The sequence below is a fragment of the Amborella trichopoda genome, chromosome 12 (genome assembly GCF_054954075.1).
Source record: "Amborella trichopoda isolate Santa Cruz 75 chromosome 12, AtrichopodaSantaCruz75HAP2 v2.0, whole genome shotgun sequence".
Taxonomy (NCBI): Eukaryota; Viridiplantae; Streptophyta; class Magnoliopsida; order Amborellales; family Amborellaceae; genus Amborella; species Amborella trichopoda.
The window spans coordinates 19,658,128-19,678,798 of record NC_142347.1 but is presented as its reverse complement, the minus strand read 5'-3'; the positions used below and the strand labels follow the sequence as shown (position 1 = coordinate 19,678,798).

The window sequence follows — 20,671 nt, the reverse complement described above, 5'->3', positions numbered from 1 at the left end:
CTTCTCTTCTTTCACAGACGGTAGTCAAGCCGTCATCTGTGTTCTTTCTCTCTCTCCTTTCACAGACGGCAGTCAAGCCACCGACTGTGTTCTTTTTATCTCTTCCCTCTTCACAGATGACAGTCAAGTCGTCGTCTGTGTTCTTTCTCTCTCTCTTCCCTCTTCACAGACGGTAGCAAGCCGCCGTCTATGTTCTTTCTCTCACTTCTCTCTTCACAGACGGCAGCCAAGCCACCCTCTGTTCTTCTTTCTCTCTCTCCCTACCTTCTTCTTATTCTTTCTCTTTTTTCTAATGTATTTCTTTATCTAACCCTTTTATTCTCTTCCCCTTTTACTGTAAAATATATACTAAGGGTCCTCTGTCGAGCAGACTCCGGAAGGTTGTCAAATTGATACGAAGTCGATCATGTCATTTTCTACTTTTCTTTGAGTACATATGCATGTGCGCGCTCACCCTATGACAAGGTGGGGTCTTCAGACCCACTTGTCTTGTATTCTAATGTGTGTGTGACTGTAAGAAAAGAAGAAATAGGTCAAAGGAGGCGACTTCGAACCGGTCATAAACCTTGGGGGCATTCCAACGTGATCTAAAAGGACGTTCACGCGAGTTAGCTCGAGTGCGTCACGGACCCAGGTGAGGTAAGTCCCACCTCACATCTTAATTCCTCTCTCGCCGGTTGGTATTTCTGCCCATGTCTTCCTTACAAAGTTCACAAGAGAGCGGTCTCAGGTCCCGAGTCCATATCGAACTCGGAGCTAAGCCACTAGATCATCCCGACCTGAGGACGAGATCGAGGCATCTAACCAGGCATGTTTTAAGGTCATTCGCCGAGACCTGATGGCATGTTTAAGGTCATGCCTCCGAGACCGTATGTTGTGCAGTTTAAAGTCATGCAACCAGGACGTGTGCTATAGTTTAGGGTCATATGGCTTGGACCATGGCTATGAAGTTTAGGGTCTTGCAGCTCGGACCATGGTGCAGCACTGGATCACCTGTGGAATCATTCTGGTAATTTAATCTCCCCATTGTTTATGAGATTCTGGATAATATCTCCAATGGTAATACCCTTCTTAGTCTTGTGATCAAGTATCCTATGATAACGGCGATAACTGGGCTTGTCGTCCCTCTCGACCTCCTTTGGCCTTTTTGGCGTTGGTAGTTCGATCATCCCCTTAGATAAGAGTGTTTTATGCAACTCGGGGATCATGTACTTATCAAAATAATAACCATTGTGCCGGCTTTTTACTGGGAAACACATGGTATTGTACTTGGGGAAGTCGAGTCTTTGGTCTCCTTGTGGCAATAGGTTTGCTCAACATAATCTGGGTGAGGCTTCTGCTAGTGATGCAGCTTCTCTGTCACTGAGACATCGCATCTTTTTGATGCTTCGTCTTCCATGCCATTTACTAGTCCTCCGTTCCCAATCTGAAGAAAAGAAGAAGGGACTGGCAATGAGGGAGGCGAGGGTGGGAGTAGTTCTTCTCTTGGTGACCTTGTTTCAATGGCCAGACGCGGTGGTTGAGAGACAGTAAAGAGGTATTGGTGCACTGAGGGGATACGCTCAAGCTTAAGAGACGACATTAGCTCTTGGCGCAAGATTTCTATCATTTCATCCCTTGACTTCATCTCGACTTGTAATTGCCTTAATGCGGCTTTAAGCTGTGCAATCTCGTCTCCATAGGATTCTGGTACTTCAGTGACGACCTTAGTTTCGTCACCAGCTATGCTTGAGGGCTCTTTACCATCAAGAGAGATCCTGAACCTCTCATAAGACGGCAAGCTTTTATCATCATCCTCAAGAACGCACATGAGGCAGTCATGGCACGGGGAGAGCAGGCTGGCTTTGCAGGGAGCCATGGTGTTCTCAGGGCATAGAGGATCCGTTTGAGCAGGGCTGCTAAGAGGGGCACAGCTCATCTCATCCTGTACTGGGAGAAGGTTTCTGCGAATGAGAGTGACGCGTTTTCATCAGAAGGAAGAATGTCTGGTTGGGAGCAGGCGAGGGAGGCCGCACCATTAGAACGAACGAGAGCAGATGGCTGTCCATCATGTCTCCAAGATTTTGTGAAAAATCCATGTAAAGACGGAAGGAGAGGGGACAATGGCAAAGTCCCTTTCTTGTTCAGAAGGTCGATGTCAACCATGAATTTCTCAAATCTTAGAAGCGGCTCAACAGTACTAGTATTTTTTTCAGCTTCATCTTGGGGAGCAAGGATGTCAAGGCAGGCTTTGGGGGAAGATGGTGGATCATTCTCTTGCATTATGGGAAGGGGACCTGTCTCTCCATAGATCAAACTCTCCACAACAAAGAGGTCATGGACAGCACCCTCGGTGGGTTTGGCTTCCATCTTACTTGAGGCACCGGGACTGTCTTGCAGCGGCGCCTTCCAGGTCAACTGGAGTCTAGGGGAAAGTGATTCAGGCCCACTAGCTGCTCCAAGCTCAGTCTGCTTGAAGAAGCCATTGCTGTCGATGCCCCTAACCTTAAATGGGTTCGGGTGTCTGATCGGGTGATGGCACAATGGGGTCACTGGGTTAGATTGGTTCTTTACCCCATTCATAGGCTCAACTTTAGCTCGAGTGGGACTTGGATTTTCATAGATAATTGGCTTCATCTTACCCCGAGCAACCTTTTTGGTGTTCAGCTCATACCATGCTTTCTAGCAGCATCTGGATCAAGGGGAGTTAGGGGGAAGAAAGGGCTCTCTTATCTTCGGAAGAGAAGTCTTCAATGGTGTTATTTTCTTTTCCCTTAGAACTAGGGGAAGTTTTGGATCTGTGCATGTGTGCACAGTGCAAAGGTGAGCTAAGGGCGGGTGGCGGGATCGGCGCGTGTGCGCCCCTTGAAGAAGGACTTCGGGTGACCTGGGGGTCAATCTTGGCTTGAGTAGCATGTCAGACCTTAAGAGGCTTGGTGCCATGAGCATGTGTGTGTGATGGAATGGCCATGTGACCCTCCCTCTCAGTGTGAGTAGGCATGTGCTGGGAGAGGGTTCTAGGAGGGTCCCCCTCGTGTGCTCGGGCAGGCACAACAACCAGGCTGCCCCGAGTAATGCAATGCATATGCAAGGTGTGTAGGGCCAGGTCCAAGAAGAGCCGATCCCTGATAATGCCCCGAGGTAACCTGAGGGTTGCCTCGAGTGGTGCAATGCATATGCGAAGGATGTGCAGGGCTAAGTTCAAGAAGACCCAAACCTTGACAGTGTCCCGAGGTAACCTGAGGGTTAACGCGAGTGGTGCGGTGTGCATGCAAAAGATGTGCAGGGCTAGGTTCTAGAAGACCCACACCCTGACAGTGTCTTGAGGTAACCTGAGGGTTGCCCCGAGGTGTAGCTAGAATGGATTGGCCCATTAGCTTTGGTGGGTGTGTGTGAAGTGGTTGCTTTGGGGCCGCCTCTTCCTGGTGTCGAGCCTCTTGTTACAGGGGCCCGAGGTGATAGAGAATGGGGGGTAGCCTCGCAGCGACCCACAACAGTAACAGCAGATGACCTGCCAGTCGCGGGAGAGGGAGGGGAGGCCTTCGGGCTGCCCTGAGCAGTGGGACCGGCAAAGTGACTTGCTATGTGTGCCACAAACGCAAGGTGCGTTGTCGGAGGGTCTGCCAATGCAAGGAGGTAGGGAGTGAGGGACTTTTAGCTCCATCCTCACCTCTATCCAGGTGAAGACCTGGGAGCGCGACACATGGTCGATGCTCAATGGAAAGGTCGAGAACAAGGTTCGCTACCTCTTCCCGATGAAGACACACGAGTACGGGGATTATGAAATCCCCGACTCGGATAGAGGGGTTGAACAACCCCGAAGACAAGTGTGTGTATAGTGAGCAGGAAATAGAAGAAAGGAAAGTCAAACAAGGACGATCGAACTCTGGGGTTGCGTGTGCCCAGTGGAGTCGTCAAGCTGGTTATATGCCTCGATCTCGCCCACCGGGTCGGGATGACCTGGTGGCGTGGTTTCGGGTTCGAGATGGACCTGGGACCTGAGATCGCTCTCTCGAGAACTGTGTAAAGAAGACACGGACAGGAATACCAACCAGTGAGTGAGGCATTTGAGTTGTAAGGCGGGACTTACCTCACGTGGGTCCGTGACATGCTCGAGTTAGCTCGCATGGGCGCCCTCTTAGATCACGTTGGAATGCCCCTCAGACTTGAGGTCGGTTCAGAATCACCTCCCTTGAGCTGTTTCTTCTCACCTGCAACCACACACACATTAAAGTACAGACAAGTGGGTCTGAAGACCCCACCTTATCATAAGGTGAGCGCACACATGCGTGTGTGCTAAAAAGAGGATGAAAGAATTAACATAATGAAGTCTGTGTCAATTCGGCAGCCTTAAGTCGTCTCCTCGACAAGGGACTTTTAATAAATATTTTACAATGAAGGGAAAGAGAAGAGTGGTTAAATAAAGAAAGAATATTGGAGAGAAGGGAATTTTTGAGGAGAAAACAAGGAAAGAGAGGGGGCGAAGGAGAGAAAAAAAGACGAAGTGAAAGATAGAGAAGAAGTTTGACCTGGTGGCTAAGCTGGCATAGAGGCAAGACTGGGGCGACGACTGGTCTGGCGTGGGAGCTGGATGGGAACGGTTACTTAGACCGGCACGACGGCTAGATTGCTCAACGACAAGACTGACGCGACGGCTGGTCTGGCGCAATGGCTGGTCTGACGCAACGGTTGGTCTGAAACGGTAGTTAGACGGGCACGGTAATTAGACCGGCACGACGGTTAGGCTGCTCGATGACAAGACTGGCACGGCGGCACAAGACTCAGCCAGCCCTCTAGTCAATCAAGTAAAAGAGAAAGAGAGAAGAGAGGAGGAGGTCATGCTCGACGGTATGCACGGCCGTGCAAGACAAAGAGGGAGAAAGAAGTGTTATGCCCGGCAGTGTGTGTTGCCGTGCAGGACAGGAAGGGGAAGAGAGGAAAAGGTCACGCTCGGCAGTGCTCATTGCTGTGTGAGACAGAGGAAAGAGAGAAGAGAGAGTGGGTTGTGCTCAGCAGTATTCACTGTCGTGCGAGATAGAAAGACGAAAGAGAGGGTCATGTTCGGCAGTGTGCGCCGCTGTGCGTGAGAGAAGAAAGAAAGAAAGAAAAGAGAGGTCGCGTTCGGCAATAGTCACTGTTGCGCATGATAAATGAGAGAAAGAAGAGAGAGAAGGTCATGCGCGGCAATATTTACTGCCGTGCGAGATAGGAAGAAGAAAGAGAGGGTCATGTTTGGCAGTGTGCGCTGCCGTGTGTGACAGAAGAAAGAAAGAAAAGAGAGAAGGTTGCACTCGGCAATATGCACTGTCGCTGTCACAACCCCGCCCCCTGACCCCTTCCGCACTTGTCGGAGGGTGACAAAGTGCTGGACCGCGACGTGAGGTAGCGAATGCCACTCAGGTAGGAGTGAGCTCAATGCATTTGAAAAGAAGGAAATCAGAGCAAACCATAAAAGAAAGCAGAAACTCCCACAAGAAGCATAACAAAAATTGGATAAATTAAAACTAAACTTAATATATACAAATATTACAAATTGTCCAAGGCATCAACATCAAAATACATAACTTCACAAAGAACAATTATACGGCCAACGACCATTTAACACTTACAATCTAAAGGGAGCTATCTCACCAAGCTCGGGTGTTCAACCGCTAGTAACGAACACCACCCGTACGTCCTTGACCTGCGGCTAGTAATCTACAAGGATGGAAGCTAACAAAATAAGCTATTAAGCCCATTAAGTAGATCAAACATCATGCTTCGCAGCCTATGAAAATCATTTTACAACAATGTACAAGATTTTATAGCGTTCTTATAAAATGTGAGTCATGTGTCATAGTCATATTCATCAGTGTGCCGTGCATGGTTCATAGTGAAGCGATAACAAATCAGATCAATCATATATGATATGATGCGGGGGTCAATGAAATCATGCAACTATACAAATCTTGGCAATTAACATATTAAGGTGAATAATAACAACCATTTCCACTAACTCACTCCTTACTTTGTCTACTCCACTCACGAAGTAGAAGCTCTATTCATCAGGCCAAGCCAATCCCATTGCTTAGGACTTCAACCATCACTCGGGAGGTAAAACAATGTCAAGTGGGTGACCCACTTCGTAATGCTTTCACACACGCACACACACAGTCCCAACCGGCTTTGGGGCTTTCGATAGGCGATGGCCTTGCAAGACCCTACCCCTTATGCCACCATTGGCTAGGAGTGTTACACCTTCTAGGTACCAAGTCACTATGAATGGGGAGCGACCACCCAATCATCATCTAGCCCGACTCCCGTCCTATTATTGGGCGAGTCGGAGAGGTCACAAGTCAGGCTATGCAATACGCTCAAAGCATGCCGATAAATTTCATATCACCTCATGGTCATGCAATACGCTCAGAGCATGCCAATCAATCACATATCACATGTCACATAGCTGACCACGCAGGTCTTATCACATATCACATCCTTATCATATCACATTACTATCATATCACAATACACGACCAACGGATGACCCGTTGCATAGTGCTTCATATCACATTACTCATCATATCAAATCACATCACACTACCAATGGATGACCCATTGCATAGTGCTTCATATCACATTATTTATCATATCAAATCACATCTGTGTCATGTCTCATTTCATGAACATTCACTATCTCCTAAGCATTCATCATTTCAGAAGCATGTCCTATAACAACCATGCACATTCACTATTTCATAACCATTCACTATTTCATAGGCATGAACCATGCTCATTCAGTATTACATGAGCATTCATGATTTTATAAGCATTCAATAGTTCATAAGCACGTCTTATTACAACCATGCTCATTCATATCTCATAGGTATGTCTTATTACAATCATGCCTAGTCAATAATTCGTAAGCATTCACTATATCATAAGCATGTCTCATTGCAGCCATGCATATTCAGTGCCTCATGACAGAAAATTTCAATCTCTTTATGAAGGGTTTAGGCTTTATTCAAAAACACATAAATGAGTGCACCACCTTTCATGAATAGGGTAGTCCAAGGGACTACCTCTTTTTCTTCTTTTTCCTCTCCCTTGTTCACCACGTGGCCCCCCTTGTTTGCCACTTGGTTGTGGCTTGCTGCCACCTCTCCTCTCCTTACCCATGTTAAATCCCAAACCTCACTCCAAGTATGAAGCAAAATTTGCTGAGCTCTCCCATTACGCGCCACACATCATTAATACCGTAAGGCGAACAAGTTCGAGAGGGGCCTCTGGCCAGAAATAAGAGGAAGATTGATGTCAACCAATCTTTAGGTGTTCTCCCCATTGATGGACTTGGCTATCAAAATTGAGAAAGATTGTGAGGAGTACCAGTTTGGGAAGGAGAAGCAGAAGGGAAGGCCTCCACCTCCGGGAGATTGCCTAGAAAAAGGAAGTCGGGGGACCAATAAGGCCCAAAGGGCCTTCCAGGGCGATGTTCGACAATACCAGCCAGTGCACTGTGGCTTTTGTGGGAAGCCTGGTCATACGGCTTCCAAGTGCTGGCTGAAGACTAAGGCGTGCTTCAAGTGTGGCAAGCCAGGACACCTGATTAAAAACTGCCCCATGATGAGGAACGAGCCTAAGCCAAAGACTCAAGGTCGGGTGTTTGCAGTCGCGGAACAAGAGGCGAAGGTTTCTACCTCAGAGATCCAAGGTAAGCTCTTTGTTTGTGGTCAGGGAAACTAGAATTTTGTTTGATCCTGATTGCCCCCCTACTCTGTTAAAGCATCTTGAATCTGCACCTAAGAGAATGTTTGCTTGTCACTTAAACATTGAATTTGCACCTCTTGATCATACCTTAGTGTATGTGTACACCTCCTTGATGGCCGGCTCAGAGTTTAGGTACTGAGGATACATTTGGGAAGTAGAGTCTTGCTCCTAGACGAGATTCTTTTGGATGTCTAGGATTTTGACATCCTTCTGAGTATTGGTTGATTGTATGTTCATCGTACCTCAGTAGATTAATTGGAGATGAGTGCCACTTTCAGACTCCCTCGCCCATTCATTTGATGATCAAGTATATGATTTTGAGGACAAAATCCTTTTTAAGGGGTGGATGATGTAAGGACCAAAAATTTTCAGGCATGTTGTAGAGAGCCAGCGGGTCACCGACGCGTAGACGGCACAAGAGAACTGCTGCGCGTGGCAAACTGCGCTTGATGTGTTACCGCCATACACAATTGAATTGGGTAGGCCAAGGGACTACCTCTTTTTCTTCTTTTTCCCCTTCTTCTTTTTCCTCTCCCTTGTTCACCACGTGCCCCCCCTTATTTGCCACTTGGTTGTGGCTTGCTGCCACCTCTCCTCTCCTTATCCATGTTAAATCCGCAACCTCACTCCAAGTGCTACACTCTCTCTCTCCCTCTCCCTCACGCCACCTTCCTTGGCCTTAGAATTTTGAGGCTTTCCATTCAACCACCATTGGAAGCTTGGGTAAACCTGGAGGTCTCTTGGCATAGGTAAGTAGATTATAGCATCCATGCTTTCATGGTTTTTGTTTGATTGTTTAGTACAAGCTTGAACATGTATGATAATATGTTGGAATAAGCCCTGATTTTTCCAGGATTGTGCCTCTTATTTGTATACGAGATTGAGCATTAAAGGCATATCTGTTTGCTATGAAAATTGGTGGGGAAGCACTCTTGTGAATCTAGTTTAAGATGAAAACAACTTTGCATTAATGCCTATTTTGGTTTGAAAGTTACTGTTCACTGTTTGAAGTGTGCCAGAATTTGGATATGAAATTTTGAAATTTTCTAGAAAAATGCATGCTCTGTAAATTGAACTTTTCATTGACTTATATATATCCAAATGAGCTCAAACCAGTTTTAAATGAAAAATACGTGTGTTTACTGTGATTTTTCTGTTTAAGCTCAGTTGAAATTCTCTACAGATTGGGAGCTATGTTTCTGTTTGTGAGTGCATGTCACTGTTATAAGATTTCCGCAGATTTCAGAATTTTCATTCCTGTTGTGTTGAGTTATTGATTGACCAAATGTAGTCCAAATGCTTTCAAACCACGTTCATTTGAAAGATATGTGTTTCTACTTAAACTGTGCTTTTGAAATCATCCCGAAACTCCTTATAGATTGGAAGTTATGTCTCTGATTATGGGAACTTGTCACTGCTATCAAATTACAACAGATTTCAGAATTTTTGTTCCTATTGTACTGAGCCTTTGACTGGTCAAACAGGGTCCAAATGTTTTCCAACCACCTCCATTTGAAAGATATGAGTCTACTTGGAAATTAGTTTTGAAACCATATCAAAATTTTGTATAAACACCCTTACGTCCTCGACCTGCGGCTAGTAATCTATAAGGATGGAAGCAAACGGAATGAGCTATAAAGCCTAGTAAGTAGATCAAACATCATTTGGACTCCATTTGGTCAGTTAAAAAAGAACGGTTTGCCACGCGTGACAGCTCTTTGTGCCGTCAACTAGCCGGTGACCCACCTGCGCACTGCAACAGGCCTGAAAATCTTTGGTCCATACAGTCGCGCACGATAGAAGAGAGAACGAAGAGAGAGAAGGTCACGCTTGACAATATTTACTGTCGTGCTAGATAGGGAGAAGAACGAGGAGAGAAGAAGGTCGCGCTCGGCAATGCTCATTGTGGTGTGTGATAGAAGAGGGAAAGAAAGGAGAGAGAAGAAAAGGAAGAAGAGAGAAAAGAAAGGAGAGAAAGGCAAGAAGGTGAAGAAGAAAAAGAAAGAAGAAGAAAGAAAAAAGACAGAAGAGGAGAGAGAGGAAAAAGAAAAAAGAGCATAGGAAAGAAGAAGAGGAGAGAGAAAAAAGAGAAAGAGGAAGATCACGCGCGGCAGTGTGCATTGCTGTGCGAGACAGAGAGCAGAGAAAGGAGAGAGAGAAGAGAGAGAAGGAAGAAAGAGAAAGAAGTGAAAAAAAAAGAGAGAAGAGAAAGGAGAGTGAAGAAAGAAAAAGAGAGAGAAAGAAGAAGATCGTGCTTGGCAGCCGTGCCAGACAGAGAAATAAGAAAATAGGGACAAAATGATGATTTTGCCCTTGCACCGAAAATCTGTGAAAGTCCAATTAGGTCCCTGTAATGGCCATGCAAATTTTACGATCTTTCAGGGTCCTTCTGATCCTCATCTGGTCAAAAGATTATTCTTTTCTTGATCAGCTAGGGATGACGATCATTTTGATATTCGTTTTGAACCATGGATCAAACTCTCGTGCCATGATCATGACGTGGCAAAAACATGGAAAAACGTGCGAAAAACGTGCGACATTAGATTTAAGATCCAATCCGTTTCTCACTGTTTTTCGCTGGTTTCTTTGTTGTTGCGTGTCGAACATGTTGCCACGATCGTTTTGCAACAAGAACGATTCGATTTGATGCCCGTACGATCGTTTTCCAAATTGGAAAACTTTTTTCGGAGTTTGGATTCCGGTGGCCGGAATTGCAGCAACTTTGGACTCATCATGCGTCGAATCTGACCGTCCATCACAGGCGAGGTTCGACTCAGATGCAGCTTCTGACCTTGTGCTCGTAATGGGTCTGGTTTGAGGTCGATCTGACGCGCGAGCGTCGTGAAATGGCCGTTTGATCTAGGAGATATGTTGCTGGAAATTTCTTGCTACTTTTGGACATTTTTTGGTGAACTTCTCTGTTCGATTTCTCTCGGCTCGGGCCGTGTTATCATGCGTGCCATATATCAAATCGATCGGGTCGTAGAGATGAACATGCTCCCAAAATCTGGGCTTGATCCGGCGATATGGCCCTGTGAAGTTTGCCCCTGAAATTGAGAAACCCAGTTTTCCATTAATGGAAACTGGTTCACCGATGGTGCACCGTAATAGTGTAGGATCTACCCATTTTGGTAATGTGGCCATAACTTGTTTCAAAATCGTCCGAATGTGCTGAAAATTGGTACCCGGGCATTTTCGAACGTTCTAAATCTGATGGCGATGATCTGGAGAGCATTTGACGCTCCAATAATGGTGTTGTAGTTTAAAGTCCATTTTTGGCACAATAGAGGTAGAATTTTCAAAACTGTTTTGTCGTCTGCACTGCCTTAAACTTGTCGGATTGCGACAGAACTTGGCAAGTGTTCTTAGGAGACTCTTATGCACAATCTTGAACATTCTCACGCCATTCTGAGACTGTCGAACTTTCACTTCTGGATCAGGGCTTATTGGCCTACGGCTTCTGTAGTCCATAGGCATTTTGGTACCTGCAGACCTAGGTAGCGAACATCTCTCTCCTTATTCTCACCGGGGATACAAGTGATGAAAAATGACCTCAAACAGGTGTATCACCAGATAAAATGGAGGATGGCATGAGGTTGATGAGAATGATTGTGTACGAATAGCTTTTGCCCAAAATTCTTTTACGACAGATGTAGACAGAAGAAGGAACCTAGTGGTTTCCAAGATATGATGATTTTTACATTCGAAAACACTATTTTGTTTTAGAGTGTAAGGACAGGTTTTTTGGTGTTGAATGTTTTTTGTTAGCCAATTTTTTTTGAAGTATTCCACTGATATGTTCCCCTCCAGAATCTGAGTATAAGGCTTTGATTTTAGTGGAAAATTTGGGTTTCTACATATGAATAAAACTGAATGAAATTTTTTAAAAAATCAGTTCGATTATGCATAATGAGTATAGAATAGGTATAATGAGTATGATCATCAATAAAGGTTACAAAATCTCGTGACCCCCTTTACATAGAATAGGTGCAGAACCCCACACATCAGTATGAACAAGATCAATCATAGAAGATGAAATGGAAGTACTTTGAGAAAAAGGTATAGCATGAGATTTAGCGAATTTGCAAGTTGCACAATGTTGGGCATTAATAAAATTTTTATTTCTAACAGCATCAAGCACATTGTGGGAAAATAAAGACTGAAAACGAGAACCAGAGATGTGACCAAAATGTTGATGCCATAGAGATGCATCATCAATAGTAGAAACAACTCAAATAGAAGAGGTTGGCATATGCGAATGGTCTAGGTAGTACATATTTCCAACTTTACGCCTAGTCCCAATCAATTGCCCTGACTGTCGATCCTGTATGTAACAACAAGGTGGAGAAAAAACAACATGAAAATTCGAATGGGCAATCTGAATGACGGACAATAAATTCATGGCAAGTGAAGGAACATGGTCAACATCATAAACCTTTAATTTACTAGAAGGGTCAGAAGTAAGAGATATGGAACCCATTTTTGAAACTTTCATAGTGGTTCTATCAGCAGTATAAATAATATCAAAAAAAGACTTACAATCAACTAGGATTGACTCATTGGAGGTCATATGATGAGAGACTCCTAAGTCGATCAACCAAGAGGTAGAAACAAAACTACCTGAGATAGATGGCATGGATTTAGAGGCCAGATGTGATTAGGAAAGCATAGACTGCACTTGTTCAAGTGTAAATGTCACAGTTGGTGAAGCAGGAGTGAGACTGTGACATCCAGTTTTGAGTTGGTGGGTACTTGATCAATGGTTGACTTGTATCAGAGACAACAACGAAGGTGGGTTTCTTCTTCTTTGGGCATGGGTAGTTGATATGTCTTAATTCTTCACAATAGTTACATTTGACTGATGACATGTTCTTGGAAGGGACGTAGTACGAATTGTGCTGATGTTGTTTAGGCACATTTGATCTCTGAGGTTGGGTTGCCACAAAAACTGTTTCTCCTTTAAAACTTGAGTTAAGAGATTTAATCTTGGTTTCTTCTCCAATTAGCTCAGAAAGAGCTTGATTTAGAGTGGGGAGAGAGCTTCTGTGGACCAGGCCATTTTTGACACTTTCAAACTCTGGACGGAGTGCCATTCAAAATTCAATAACTTGAAATTCCTTTCGAGACTTGGCAATTATTTTTGCGCTAAGACCATCTTCAATTGCAGGTTCCATGGGTGCTATAGCTTCCCAATGCGTCTACAAGGAAGAGTAAAAGTCATGAATGGACTACTCTCCTTGTCTGAGTGAGCGAAATTCCTGTACTGACTGGTACTTTGTGCCCAGCTAGTCATATTATAAATTTTTGCAAGAAAGTTCCATGCTTCTCGAGCAGTTTTGAAAGTGCTCAGATTGATCCTTATATTACTTTCTAATGAGCCCATCAATAATTCGAGCATTATTTATGCCCCATTCTTCTATTTTTTTCGGTTCATTAGGTTTCTTTTGGTCTCCATCTATGTATCCGAGTAGGCCTTTTCCATAAATTACATTCCGCATAATGAGGCCCAAAAAGTGTAGTTATTGTCATTTGAGTTTAATAGGTACAAGCTGATAAGATTCAGATTTTTCCATTTGGATAGAAAGAGATAGACACTTAAAAACAATAACGATTGGCTTAAGTAGGTGCAAGGTCAGAAGCACGAGTAGGCTAGGAGTTTAAAGAAAGAGAGAAACACCTAATAGGTGCAAGATCAAAGTAACACAATAGACCACTAACCCCACCTTTTTAAAATAAATTGCTCAAATCAAATTCCTAGCTTTCTTTACTCTTGTGAGAGAGATTTTGTGGGAAAATGATGTCTTGCAAACCTTTCCACCACAAAGACAAAAGTGTTTGATACTCAACGAAAACCCACCAATTGCCTGACGAAACCACCAAAGTACAGCTAATACTTGCTAAAACTATAGGATACAGTTTCTATATAGGTGTAGTATACAATTAGGCACTGACAGATTACAATATTCATAATTTGTAGATGCCATATCAGTTGTAGTTTCCATATCTGTTCACACTCCCCCTCAAACGCGAGATGATTTGAAGGGAATCATGGAGAGTTTGGAGATAAACTGTGAGAAATGATGCAGGGAATGAGACTTAGTAAAGAAGTCGACGAGTTGGGCTGCGGTGGGCACATATGTTAAGGAAATTATGCTTGCTAGATATTCTTGTCGAACATAGTGGCAATCAACTTCAATATGTTCGTGCGCTCATGGAACTCCAGATTTTTGGAAATGTAAATAGCACTCTTGTTGTCACAATAGAGTGGAGTAGGAGTAGAGATAGTGACACCCATGTCTTTGAACAGTTAACGTACCCAAACAATCTCAGTGGTGGTTTGTGTCATATCCCAATATTCAGTTTCCATAGTTGATTGAGCCATTCGTTTCTATTTCTTGCTTTTCCAAGAGATAAGAGTCACGGAGAAAAATGCAAAATCTTGTGGTAAATTTGCAATCACTCGGATTATCTACAAAATCGGAGTCTGTATAGGCGCGGAGCTCAAGTGAGGTAGAAGAGGAGAAAAATAAAGCTTGGTGATCGGTATCCGTGAACGAATGATATGCAAAACCGCAACGAGATTTGCAGAACGCGGAGCACTCAAAAACTGACTAACCAGATAAATTGCATAAGCAATATCTGGGCGTGAAATTCTCTGATATATTAGTTTCCCAACCAGTTGCTTATAAAAGGTTAGGTTAGGAAGAGCTTCTCCATCTGTGGCCCGAAATTTGGCATTGACCTCAAGAGGGATATTAGCTTTCTTTGAATCATCCTTGAGTCAATCTTGAGAGACAATCTCTGAAGCATATTTTAATTGTGACAGTAGATAGCTACGAGGACAATAAGCAATTTCTAATCCAAGAAAATACCGCAAGAAACCCAAATCTTTCATTGCAAAGGTTATATTGACCTTCTACTTGATTTTGTGAATTGTACTCATATCAGTGCCGGAGATAATCATGTCATCCACGTATAGTAACAAGAGAACTCTTCTTTTAGAAATTTCAGACACAAAGAGGGCTAGGTCATGATGACTTTGTCGAAATCGAACAGAAAGAACTTCATTACGAAATTTCTCAAACCAAGCACGAGGTGCTTGTTTGAGTTCATGTAAGGTTTGTTGAAGTTTACACACTCATTTTTGAGAATCCACAACCGCAGGAGGTAACTTCATATACATTTCCTTATCAAGATTACCATTGAGAAAAACATTTTTGACATCTAATTGATAGAGAGGCTATCACTCACGCTCTCACCTTTATTTCTTGGTCCCCCTTTCTGATCTTGTTCCTAATTCCTCTGGTCATTCCACTCGTGTCCCTCCATATGAAGCTCAAGAAGGAACTCCACCAACGATGCTAACAGTTCTGATCAGAACCCTGTACCTGCTGATCCTCTGCCGCTCCCTGCTCTTAGATGAAGCATAATTTCCTTACCATATGTGCCTACTGCATCCCAACTCGTCGACTTCTTTATCAAGTCTCATTCCCCACATCATTTCTCACAGTTTGTCTCAAAACTCTCCATGATTACCTTCAAAACACCTGTCAGTGCCTAATTGTATACTACACTCATATAGAAACTGTATCCTATAGTTTTAGCAAGTGTTACCTGTACCCTCTGTATAAATCTACGATTGTATTGTAGTCTTAGAAATATTATTTTTCATACAACCATGTCCTTTTGGGCCTACCCCCAGTGTTTTAAAATGCGGTTGCATCAAGCATTATGCATTGGGCAGCACATCGAAAATCCCTGCACATGCAGTTTGGAGAGATGTGCCCACATATGTGTCGCATCTCTCCGCATATGCGCTGCATCTCTCTACATCAGAGCCGCATCCTGCTTCTCATCGCATCAGGCCGCATAATCGTTTGCCATTTTTTTTCTAAACTGTACCCCTCGGGCAGGGGTAATAAGGTCATTGTGACCTTCAAAAATGAGGGAAAAGGGTTTTTTTGGGGGGGTATTAAACCCCCCAAACAACATTTTTCATCCATATCCGTGGCTTTTATTGGATCTATTGAATCAAAGAAAAATTTTGGGTAGAAATTTTATTTGTTGAATTTCTTCGATTTGTGCATTTGTTGATGCTTGGTTGTTGATTTGTATCTTTTGGGCATTGATTTGAGGAAAGGGTTTGGGGGTTATTAAACCCCTCAAACAAATGATGATTGTATTAACTCTTCTTAAGCTTGACTTTAAAACTCTTTGATCTTCATGGACTTTTAGTTTGTAGTATTTTGTGACATTAAAGTTTGTGGTTTCAGATTTATGCTTATGGTTGTTGATTGTTGAATGTTTTATGAAGTTTCACGTTTCTAGTTTCTATTAGGGGCTAGTGGATGTAGAATCTCCGACAGCTAATACTTTTGGAGTTAATGAATAAACTAGATACCCTCTATCACATGTATCACATCCATATTATTTTTATGCATTAACCTGTTTTTTTAAATTTTAATTTTTTTTTATATTTATTGACTGCATCACCACGAAGCACCCGCATCCGGACCGCATCGAGCCGCTTCCTCACATCAGTCCCCCTACCGCTTTCGGTCGCATCCTGCATTTTAAAACACTGCTTACCCCTTGCCCTTTTTGAGCCTTCCACTTGAACTAACTCATACCTCATAACAAGTACTTTAGTGGGTCTACCTCAGACTTTTTACTATGATGAGTTATGGCAGTCATTGGTTTTTAATTATATCATACGGATTCAACACTCGGTTAATTGCAATTGGATGTGTCTGGTTCAGGAACCCTAAGACTTGGCTTAGTTTCACTAGATCATGACCTTTGTTATTTTTTGGAGACTTGGTTGAGTTGGACTGTTGACTCGGGTTTGGGACCTTTTCAAGTCCCAGTCTGGGTCCATGTTTTAAATTAATGTGTAATACATTACATTTGGAGAACAAGATCTGTTTAATCCTCGATTTGTAGTTGGGAAAATATTTGATAATTTGAGCAACGGTTTGATCTCTGTTTGTCATTGCAGAAATAATGTGACTTTATGGACAATATTTGGCACTCTGGGTTCATAAACAATAGGTCATCCACAAAATTTCTAGTTTGAGATGTTGGTAGGGGATTTAGTAGTCCAAGAAGTTTCCTCTTGTTCTTCACCACTGCTGTCCTTTCAAGCAATAATTCCCCTTGAATTGGCCTTGACATAAAAAAGTCACGCATTCTTCTGTTGTGTTCATTGTTATTTTTCAATTTATTGACCTAGAGCTACCAGGATCATTTATGCGACATCTTAATGAACATTATCTTTGCTCGAGTGTTCTACATTCAATTCGCAGAAGCCTGTTCGCTACTAGACTGACAAGATTCGAGCGATTTGTTGAACTAAAATAATCTTTTTAGGTGGTGATCTATGGCTCATGTCCTGGTTAGTTAAGTGGTTATGTTGGAACTTCGAATGCCAATTAAATTATAAAGAAATCATGTCTTGGTGACTAATTATATTCAGTTTTAAATTTAAGGCGTCATTGATGACATACAGTTGAGCTCCATCTATCATATTTGCATGTTCTGTCCTAATGATTTGCTAATCATGTTGTTTATAATCAGGCCACTGAAGAAGGAAAGTACTGCTTAGCCCTTGTGTTTGAGGCAAAAGCTTTGCAGTTGTCAGACTTCGAACAAAGACAAGTAATGAGACTCCATTTGTTGCTTTAAACCTGGTTCGAAATGGAAAAGAACGTTCTACGCGACTAACCTGTGACTAGTCTTGCTTCTTTGGTTTTGGAAACCAAGCTTACCAGTTATTGCTTGTGCGCATATAATTATATCAAAACATTCTAATGCTAATGATTGTCCTAAAGAGTTTCTCAATCTTTTCTTTCTTCTCAGGCTAAATTTGCGTCATTCTTTGGGCCAGGAATTACTGCCGAAGTTGGTGAGTTTTGGGGAAACTAATGGCATAACTGTTTCTGTTAAAATTGCTTGGATTAACTTCCCCATTTCTGAGTTCCAATGTTACACACATAATTCTTGGTTGCAGGGAAAGGTGAGGAGGAAGGTCTTTATGAAGTCAAGTTAATTTCAGATACGACTCTATGAAGTATTCAGCCTGTAATGTTGAAGCCTACTCTCACTGTAATATGCCATTGTATGATTAAAACTGATCTGTATAAAACCAAATTGTGCATTCAATATCAAAAATATCTTTGAAGCTTGTGCTTAAGCTAGTTGTGCCAGAGGTTATGATAATACTTCTTGTGCTAGTACGAGCTTTACATGTTCTCTTTAGATGATTCAATCCTGTGGATCCGAGAGTCAGTTGTTATTCTGCTATCCAGCACATATCCATCTTAGTCATTTTTGTTCTCCCATTTTCAAAGGGTGGTAAGGAAATCAACTCCTCAAGCAGGATTCAGAAAAGCAAAAGACAATGTTTTGTACAATATTCTAGTTCGCTGATTTGTTCTTCGAAGTTCACATAAATGCCCTACTTGGGTGAAGACGTTCAATAAAGTAAAAAATCATATTAGGCGTCAGTTTTATATTATAAAAGTTAGATACACCAAAAAAACCCACCTGGAAATTTGTTTTGAAACTGGGAAACCCTCCAATGGATCATCTTGACATTAATATCTATAGGGATATATATACATATAAAAAAAAAGGCTACCAAGTCTTAAAGATGAGGCTTGTTGCAACCCATTATCTAGACTGTTATTTTCATGGTTTTCAATTGTTTATAGATTCTCACTCGATCTGCTCTATTTTTAGAGCTTCAAATTTTATAATTAGGATGGATATAGACTTTTAGACTATCATGGTGGTTTTTTGTTTGATTCTTTGAGGTTGATGCTTTATACAAATTGCATGTCTTGATCAATGAGAAATTGTTGGAGTAAATTAACTTATCGAACAAGGAAGCCAGTTTACATTAAAGGTTTATTGATGAGCAATACGACCTTTGATGTGAATTAACATTGACCCCTTGACAAAGAGAGGCTTGTTAGAAAGTAATACTAGTGAGGGTTAAGGTACTTTTATACATGGAATATTGTTTAATGTAAATTTTTTTTTGACATTTATTACCTTTGCTTTGCAATAAAAAGTATTTCGAGCAATAATGTTTTTGATTATTAAGAGAGGTAGAATATTTTTTGATCATTAAGAGGGGTAGAATACATATTTCTAGAAGAAATTAGTGGTAACTAATGTTGCATGCGGACGATGTTATGTTTCATGTGGATGATGTTATTTTTTACTGTAGTTGACATGTTTTTTTTTATAAAAAAATTATATTTTATTTTTGATTAATTAATACTATGTATTAATGCCTCATGTGGTGCTCATTCAGTGTTGGTCCCTATGTATTGAATAGGTCTAAATCTTTTTGGTGATTCCCAAGAAAATAATTGGGCATCTATGGATCATAATTGAGGGCATCTACGGATCGTAAATCGCCCTATTCTACGTGAGAAATGTCTTGTTTTGGCTGCGGCCTAATTTGGAAGGATTCCAAATAAAAAGATGTCTGCAGATTTGGTGTACCATTTTAAGAGTGACCGGGGCTTCAGGAATCCATGGTTTTCCTCATTTTTTCCCCAATTCCATGTGTCTTTCTCTAACCTCTCTTTAATGTTTCTATTATCTTCCCTTTGAAATACAAGATAGTTTTGAAGCTCTGATGGCTGATTTCAAATCAAAATTTTGATTCAAGCTCTAACAATGGCATTCATGGAGTGATAATGTCACAGGCGGGAGAGAGAGAGACTCCAGGAAGGGGCTGCGGGCAGTTGAATGGAGTTGTTAAAAGTAGTTTATTTATCTAAGACTTGGGAGGAGAGAGAAAGATAAGGTTTTTGAGGTGCACCTCAAAAATCCATCATAAAAAGTTGTTTGATTTGAAGACCCTCTAATTGATCATCTAGACATCGACATGTATGAATATTTAAAGAAAAAGAGATTTCGGGTCTTAAAAATAATGTATCTTGCAACACACTATTTGGACTATTTATTTTTTAGATGTTCAAATGTTTATAGATCTAAATGATTTGAATCATTTTTAAAATTTAAGATTTTATAATTAAAGATGAAAGTAGATTCTAAAGTCATCCTAAAAATTTTTGACACTAAAATTATATTTATGAAAATTGAGAGGGTGCCTGATTATTTAAAATTGCAAACTTATACAAACCACACCCTTTTCACAATTCTTTATATTTTACACCAGCCAATTACAATCAATCTTTACGTGGGCTACACTTGCAACAAATCTCAATAAGAACTGTAATACATAGGCTACAAAATAACCTAATCATAGTTGAAACAAGGCCCAAGGTCTTGAGCCAGCATGCCCTTAAACACTTTCTACTCATTGGTACAATAGACATTGCAATATACCAAGACTATGTTAATAAAACAAAAATTCAGCACGTGTTATATAGAATCCACATAAACATAAAAGCAGCAGTTCGATACATGGACATTGTCTGCAATTTCTTTAACATCAACACATTAAAACGAAAAGAAGAGGACTATGGAACCAAGGAAAGCCGAAAACATATCACATGGCTCAATGAGAGGAACTGGTGCTACAAACCCATGGAAAACATGCACACAAATAGTATACTACAAGGGGTTGATGCACGAACTCAATTGTGATCAAGGAGCAGCCAACGGAGGTTAAATTATGAGTGAAATGCGGCTGGTTTTAGTCACAGAAGGGTGATATGGAGGTCCATGGTTGGAAATCAAACTATGCACACGACTACGGTGAGATTGTGTGGTCTGGACCAACTTGGGATGGGATAAGCCAAAGGCTCGATGGGTACTACACCATGGTTTACGAGAGAGGAAGGTGGACTGAAAATGGCCTGGAGGCTTAGGCAAGAGGCTAGCACATTTTGGGAGAATAAAATGATTTGAGAGTAGTGAAAATGTTGTACCCATTGTTGTACGTGTGAGTGGCCATGGGGTTTCACAT

The 20,671-nt window shown here is 41.9% G+C and overlaps 1 protein-coding gene across 6 annotated transcripts in view; it reads left to right on the top strand.

The window, feature by feature from the left end:
* Positions 1 to 17,914, top strand: part of APE1 (acclimation of photosynthesis to environment) — a 58,008-nt gene extending 40,094 nt beyond the window's left edge. For 4 of the 6 annotated variants that reach the window (XM_088854201.1, XM_011626127.3, XM_006847207.4 and 1 more), the window contains 3 exons: positions 17,299 to 17,379; positions 17,581 to 17,626; positions 17,732 to 17,914. In XM_088854201.1, the coding sequence (XP_088710327.1) occupies positions 17,299 to 17,379; positions 17,581 to 17,626; positions 17,732 to 17,790 (186 nt within the window). In that variant the 3' untranslated portion in view covers positions 17,791 to 17,914. Of the gene's footprint in view, positions 1 to 17,298; positions 17,502 to 17,580; positions 17,627 to 17,731 lie in introns of all 6 variants that reach the window. The other 2 variants (XR_016046183.1, XM_020668959.2) reach the window with 2 other exon arrangements.
* Positions 17,915 to 20,671: the final 2,757 nt, after the last annotated feature.